Raw genomic sequence first — 8,306 nt, 5'->3', positions numbered from 1 at the left:
ATATATATATTTTTTGAAAAGAAAGAACGTTCGCTCTCCTGCATCCCATCACTAGAGAGATTAAGCAAAAGGTGGTTTCCTCTCTATTGCCTTAGAAGATCCATACTTCTTCAACACCCACAATGGACTCAGGTTAGTTCGGATTCTGTATGTTCGCATTCCGTAAAATGTTCAGGCACAATTTATTTATATGATTTACATGAGATTCCTATGTAGAATTTGGATTCATAATGGTTTTATTAACAATTGGTATTAGAGCAGCATGTTAAATCATTAAGAAATTGCCATTTTTTAAATCATCAAGTGATCGCCATGCTCTCAATTTCCTTCACCAAAACCCTCAACAGGCCTCTTTTCCGTGCCCCTGAACACCATGCGTTTTAGAAAATGAGCCACACCGTTGGTGGCGTTGCTCTCAAAGCGACTCCCGAAGTAGATCCAGACACCAACAACCGCAACACAGCTTGGGAGACTTGATTCGGTGGCGATTCGGAGGCCATTAGGGAGGGTGGTGATTCGGGTTTCTAGAGAGCAAAGAATGGCGCTCAGAGAAGCGTTGTGGCGTCGTTTGGTGCCTCTACCGGTGATAGTGGTGACACTGCTTCCACTACCCCGCCGCCTTGAGGAGCACTGCAAGCGCTGTTTTGGCAATCGGAGCAGCGCTGGATGCCATTCCGCCAGTCAATGACACCATTTTGGTGTCGTTAGGGGATCGAAAAAGCATTGTTCTAGTGTCGTTTTGGTGCCGTTGTAGGCGTTCCCCGCGATGCCGCCTAGAGAGGGTTGTTGGCGCCGTTTTAGGCGATCGGAAAGACGTTGTGGCCTCATTTGGCCCCACTACTGGGGTATTCGGCGTCGCCATGGGTCCTTCTTTTGTTGGTGTCCTTTGGCTTTAAGGCGCCAATGTCGGCATCGTTTGGAGCTTCATTTCTACAAAACACCACCCAATCAATCATATAGTAAGCCTTTAAGTATTGCAAATAGAAAAGCAACTTCAAGCCCAATAAAGTAATTATTGCCCATTTAAACATGAAATGTTTAAACATGACAACAATTCTATTTTCAAAAGGTACTTACTGCCGATTTTTTAAAAAAAAATGGGCACACAAAATAAGCAAAGTCAAAGTTCATGCCAAAACCAAATTAACTGCACGACACATATAAGCTCAATAAATTGTGCAATTTTGTAAGTACAGAATTCCTAAAACAATTAACAAAAACAAGGATATAAAAATAGGAGAAAAGTTATCCAGAGCACAAAACATGTTAAAGCCTAATTAAGTTTGAACCCACGACCACAAGGTTGAGAGTCTTGCACTCTACCAATTGAGCTACAGAACCCTTATGCTTGTTTATGATTTTGTACCATAAAAAATTATGATTTTGATAAATTTCTGTATTCTCTTTTCTGTACCACATTAAATATACGAATTTACCATTTCTTGTTGCATTTGTGTTTAATATTTTTAAAATAAATGAGTTATGTATATTTGTTGCCAAAGTGACTTATATTATATAATTTTATTTATTTTGAAATATGTAAACATGTTATTATTGTATAAAATAATTGGCCCAAAGGAAGATTATTTTAATATAATAATAAATAAAGTAGTCATAAATATGTGACATATAAAGTTTACCTTGCATGCTGTATGTCAGTCCAAAGATAGGCATATTGCTTTGGTTTTATTGTCAATATTTATGAACTAATTTTGTAAAAGGATACCAATTACAAGTTGATATTTTTGTCCAAAGACTGAATATTAATGTTTGTGCTAGGTATCTTGTAATAAGCCCACATGCATATATATATAAATATATATATATATATATATATATGTTAAATTTTTTATTTATTATGATATTTTTTGTGACTGATTGTGAGATTTAATGTTATGGATTCAGCATCTTCTATATTTGCTAATGTTAATAACATTCCTATGCTTAATGGCACAAACTTCAAGAAATGGAAGGACGACATTGTAATTGTGCTCGGGTGCATGGATTTGGACTATGCATTAAGAGAGGATCGCCCTACAGACCTCACTAGTGCCAGTACTGCTGAGCAAAGGGCTGCTATGGAAAAATGGAAGCGATCCAATCGCATGAGTCTAATGATAATGAAGCACTCAATTCCAAAAGCTATAAGGGGTGCAATACCTGAGAAGACCCGAGCCAAGACATTCTTGGACCAGATAGCAAACCAATTCGCTGCAAACGAAAAGGTTGACACAAGCGTTATTCTTAGTAAGCTTGTCTCCATGCGGTACAAAGGGAAAGAGAATATAAGGGAGTACATAATGGAAATGTCCAATCTTATGACTAGACTCAAGGCACTAAAGTTAGAGTTGTTAGAAGACATACTTGTGCACTTGGTCTTGATCTCTCTACCTACACAATTTAGTCTATTCAAGATCAGTTACAACACACTAAAGGAAAAATGGACTATGAATGAGCTTATTGCTCAATGTGTACAAGAAGAGGAGAGATTGAAACAAGAAAAGATAGAAAGTGCTCACTTGGCTTCCACATCTCAGGGATTTGGTACCAACAAGACAAGAAAAATGGACAATAAAGGAAAACAAACTGCATTTTCTGGGACATCTAAGCAAAAGGTGCAGAAAAAACAAGATAAGGAGATCACTTGTTTCTTTTGCAAGAAGGCTGGTCATATGAAGAAGACATGTACCAAATATGCCGCTTGGCGTGAAAGGAAAGGTACACTTCTCAACTTTGTTTGTTCAAAAATTAATTTAGCTATAGTGCCTATTGACACTTGGTGGATAGATACAGTGCAACTACTCACATTAGTGTCACGATGCAGGGTTGCCTAAGGAGCCGAATTCCAACTGATGATGAAAAATACATCTATGTGGGAAATGAAAATAAGGTTGCAGTGAAGGCTATTGGTCTTTTTAGATTACAGTTAAATTCTGGTTTTACTTTGGATTTAAAAGAGACTTTTGTGGTACAATCGTTTAGACGAAATTTAATTGCTGTATCATGTTTGGACAAATGTGGATATTATTGTTCATTTAGAAATGGAATGGTTAGTTTTTATTTAAATTCAAGTGTTATTGGTACCGGTAGTCTAAAAGATAAGTTATACAAATTGAACATAAAGGTCTCTAATGGTAATGAAACCTTGCATTCAAGCAATTATGGCATTAAGTGAAAAATTAACAAATGAGAATTCATCAATGCTATGGAATAAGCGTTTAGGTCATATTTCAAATCAACGTATTCAAAGGCTTGTGTTAGAAGGAATTCTTGATCCACTTAATTTGTCAAACTTTCAAGTTTGTATAGAGTGTATTAAGGGTAAACAAAAAAATGTGAAGAAAAAGGATGCCAATAGGTGAGGGTGACATCTTGGAATTGATACATACGAACATTTGTGGTCCATTTCCTACCCCTTCTTGGAATGGGCAACAACATTTTATCACTTTCATTAAAGATTACTCATGCTATGGCTATCTTTATTTGATTCATGAGAAGTCTCAATCATTGGATGTGTTCAAGAATTTTAAAGCTGAAGTTGAGAACCAACTAAGCAAGAAAATAAAGGTTGTTAGATTTGACCGTGGAGATGAATATTATGGTAGATATGACGGATCCGGTGAACAACGTCCAAGGCCATTCGCTAAATATTTTATGGAGTGTGGTATCATTCCTCAGTACACCATGTCGGGGAATCCAAGCCAAAATAGTGTAGCATAGAGGCGAAACCGTACTCTTAAGGATATGGTAAGAAGTATGATCAGTCATTCCACCTTACCAGAATCACTTTGGGGTGAAGCTATCAAAACTGCAGTTTACATTTTGAACAGAGTCCCAAGCAAAGCAGTAGCCAAAACCCCATATGAGTTATGGACTAACAAGAAACCTAGTATTAGGCATTTGCATGTTTGGGGTTGTCCAACTGAGGCTAGGCCTTATAAGCCAAATGAAAAGAAATTGGCCTCTAGAATAGTGAGCTGCTACTTTGTAGGGTATTCTGAAAGGTCGAGAGGTTTCAAGTTTTATAACCCCTCAACTAAGTCTTTCTTTGAAACGGGCAATGTTAAGTTCATTGAGAATGTTGAGTTAAGTGGGAGAGAGCCATTAAGAAAGGTGGTCTTTGAAGAAGAATCTGTTAGTATTCCTATTATTGCAACTAGACATGGTCATATTATGTTTGATGACACTATCCAGAATGTACAACCAATAACAGAGATTGTAGACACACCTGAAATTCCTCCTACTCAAGTTGTGGAACCAATTCAAGTTCATGAAAAGGTAACTCAACAACTTCAACAACCTCAAGTACAAGTACCATTGAGAAGATCCACTAGAGAAAGGAGAAGTACAATTTCAGATGATTATGTTGTATATCTCCAGGAACATGAGTTTGACATGGGTTTAAAAGATGATCCAATTTTAGTTAGTCAAGTCAAACAATGTTCTGACTCTGAAAAGTGGATAGAAGCCATGAAGGATGAGATGAAATCAATGAAACACAATGGTGTTTGGGACCTAGTAGAGTTGCCTAAAGATGTAAAACCGATTAGTTGTAAATGGATTTTTAAGACCAAGAAGGATTCAAAAGGCAACATTGTTAGGTATAAGGCACGCCTAGTCGCAAAAGGTTTTACTCAAAAAGAAGGTATTGATTACAAGGAGACCTTTTAACCGGTTTCGTCAAAGGACTCCTTTAGAATCATCATGGCATTTGTGGCTCATTATGATTTAGAGTTGCATCAAATGGACGTTAAAACTGCGTTTCTTAATGGTAACATTGATGAGACAATATACATGGTGCAACCGGAGAAATTTGAGTCTAATGAGTCAAAGCAACTTGTATGCACATTAAAAAGGTCCATATATGGTTTAAAACAAGCTTCTCGACAATGGTACCGAAAGTTTGATCAAGTGATTACTTCATTTAATTTTAAGGAGAACATCGTTGATCACTGCATATATCTCAAGTTCAGTGGGAGCAAATTCATTATCTTGGTGCTATATGTAGATGATATTCTACTTCCAAGTAGTGATGTGGAACTTTTGCATGAAACCAAGCGATTTCTATTCCGTAAATTTTACATGAAGGATCTTGATAATGCATCTTTTGTGCTGGGTATAAGAATATATAGGGATCGTTCAAGAGGTATACTTGGGCTATCATAAAAGTCCTACATCGATAATGTGTTAAGTAGGTTTGGCATGAGCAATTATGCACCAAGAGACATGCTTGTGGCAAAAGGCGATAAATTTAGCTTGCACCAATGTTTGAAAAATGAACTTGAGATGAAGAATATGGAGAGGTTTCCCTATGCCTCGACAATAGGAAGTCTCATGTATGCACAAGTTTGTATGCGTCCGGATATTGTGTACATTGTTGGAATGTTGGGCAGATATTTGAGTAACCCAGGTATGGATCACTGGAAAAAGGAAAAACGAGTTATGCGGTATTTACAAAGAACTAAAGATTAGATGCTCACATATCGAAGATCCAATCATTTAGAGATCGTGGGATATTCGGACTCCGATTTCGCGGGATGTCTTAACAATAGGAGATCCACTTCAGGCTACATCTTCATGTTGGCTGGAGGAGTAGTTTCTTGGAAAAGTGTTAAAAAAACACTTATTGCTTCTTCCACTATGGAGGCAGATGTCATAGCCTGCTATGAGGCATCAAACCATGGGATATGGCTACGGAATTTTATCACAGAATTGCAAATTGTTAATGGGATTGAGAAACCATTGAGAATCAATTGTGATAATAAGGTCGCAGAATTGTATTCTAAGAACAATCAAAGTTTGTCAAAGTTCGAACACATTGACATCAAGTTCTTGGTTGTGAAAGAAAGAGTTCAGAGTCTTCAAGTATCAATTGACCACATAAGCACAAACTCCATGATTGCGGATCCACTCACTAAGGGTTTGCCACCCAAAGTATATCATGAGTATGTCACACATATGGATGTTGTACATATTAATGATGTGCTAGTATAGTGGGAGTTTGTATTTAGGTTTTATGTTTGTTTTCTTGATGTATTGTTATGTTTGTGTTATCTGTATAGACTTTGGTTTTAAAGATTATTATGTTTGAATACTCTGAATTGAAATGATGACTTGTAGAAGCAGTTTAGCATCAAGTGTTGAAAGTGAAATTTGACTATTTTTAGTCATAAAGTAGGACCAATTAGATGGGATAGCAAAGATGAGCTCAATAAAGTACTATCATAAACATTGTTCGGTAATATATGTGGTACAAGTGGGAGATTGTTAGAATAACTATGGACTCACAGATATGAAGCATAGTTTATGATTAAGCTATTCGCATGTATATATTTAATTTATATTTGTTATAAAGTATAGGCCACCTTATGTGTAGAGCCCAATACCATATGTGTCTCAAATGATGGGCCAAAGACACATATGGCCCAATATCCAAAGGGTATGGTCCCTAAGGCATAGAGGATATAAGGAATTCATCAGGTTGGTGTTCGTTCAAGATATATATATTTTTTGAAAAGAAAGAACGCTCGCTCTCCTGCATCCCATAACCAGAGAGATTAAGCAAAAGGTGGTTTCCTCTCTATCGCCTTAGAAGATCCATACTTCTTCAACACCCACAATGGACTCAGGTTAGTTCGGATTTTGTATGTTTGCATTCCGTAAAATGTTCAAGCAAAATTTCTTTATATGATTTACATGAGATTTCTATGTAGAATTTGGATTCATAATGGTTTTATTAACAAGACAAACTTGGGTATTGGCCCTTGTAGATTGTTGCTACCCAAATCAAGGGCCTCCAGTACATAAGACACAGCTGAAAATTCATTGAGTTGACTAGAAAATTGGTTATTGCTAAGCCATATATTCTGCAGTGATAAGTGAGAAAATATGGACAGTGGAAGACCACCATGCAGCAAATTGTGATGCAAGTCCAGATTCACAAGATTCAAAAGACCTTCCCAGTGGTGGAAAATAATCTGAACAGTAAATTAGTTACGAGAAAGGTTTATATGGGTCAGATTCTTTGAAGAACGAAAGGATGGAATTGAACTAGCAAAGCCATTTGACGATAAGTCCAGGTAAAACAATCGAGTAAGATTTTCTATAAAGCTGGGGATTAGTCCACTGAAATTGCAACGTGCTAGTTCTATCCAGGACAACATCTCAAGTTTACCTATGGAATCTGGCATATGCCCAAAAAATTTTGTATCCGAAAGCACTAGAGTCCGTAGAGACCCACCCTAAGGAAACTCTAGCAAAGCACCCCAGAGTAACTGATTGTTAGACAAGTCAAGAATTTGCAAGGTTGGTACCTAAAAGATATTTTTTGGAATGCTCCATATAGTCCTCAACAACTGAGGCTTAAAGAAGTCAAATTTGAGAAATTTGCCAAAAAATCATAAATTGGAGTTGTGAAAATTTTATAATTAAGATGAATAACTGACAGGGAGTGAAGCTTCACCATGGAAGAATCAATAGGGCCTGAAAGAAAACACCAGGACAAGCTCAGAACTCAAAGATTAGGTACAGATGATGATAATGCCTGACACCACTCATTCCCCGGGGCTGATATGTCTACACCATTAAGATAGAGTTCTCTAAGCTCTGTTAGGTTTTGAACTAGCATTCTCAGATTTGGCTTCTCAAGTTTCAACGTAGGAACTCTAGGTAATTAAGACATGGAGAAATCAATAGTAACCAATTTCCTCAAGTGTGAGATCTCAATTGGAATCTACCTAAAAAACCCAGCGCTAGACAAATTCAGGTATATCAAACGGTCAAGCTTATCGAATCCAAATGGAATTTGAGAATAGTAGAAGGTGTTGCTAGCTAAATCCAAGCTCTACAAATACTGTAGACTGAAAATTCTACTGGAGCTATTGAATTCACCAGAAATGAATTCGCTACTGAGATCAAGAGACACAACATGACCAGTGGCATCCCAGGTTACACCGCCCCAAGAATAACAATCGGCACTTTGACTCTAGGAAACTAGTTTATTAGATGCAGCAACATTGAATTTGAGGGTACTCTTCAGTTGCAACAACAACATCCTCTCATCTTCCAAGCATACCCTCTCATTACTCAGACACTCGTCGGACACCAAAGCAACATGCATAAGAAAAAAGCTTGAGCATAAGGGCATGAAGAAAATCCATGAAAAGAGTAGAATTCCCATTGGAAATAGCTTGGAGATACTGCTAATCCTAAACATGCGTAAACATTACTTTTATGGATGGTTTTTTTCCTTATTCATGCCATTCTAAGTCGTATAACAATTTATTATTTTCTGAAGGTTGTGTGGA

At 37.1% G+C, this 8,306-nt stretch overlaps 1 protein-coding gene across 1 annotated transcript; it reads left to right on the top strand.

Moving 5' to 3' along the window:
• Window positions 1-1,895: 1,895 nt before the first annotated feature.
• On the top strand, window positions 1,896-7,996 carry LOC104880033 (uncharacterized). Its single transcript, XM_010655134.1, has 2 exons — window positions 1,896-2,341; window positions 7,894-7,996. Exons 1-2 carry the CDS (start codon window positions 1,896-1,898, stop codon window positions 7,994-7,996), a joined length of 549 nt encoding a protein of 182 aa, XP_010653436.1.
• Window positions 7,997-8,306: the final 310 nt, after the last annotated feature.

This window comes from Vitis vinifera, chromosome 8, assembly GCF_030704535.1.
Source record: "Vitis vinifera cultivar Pinot Noir 40024 chromosome 8, ASM3070453v1".
NCBI classification, from domain to species: Eukaryota; Viridiplantae; Streptophyta; class Magnoliopsida; order Vitales; family Vitaceae; genus Vitis; species Vitis vinifera.
The sequence above is the reverse complement of the archived record's forward strand: the minus strand, read 5'-3'. Positions and strand labels throughout refer to the sequence as shown.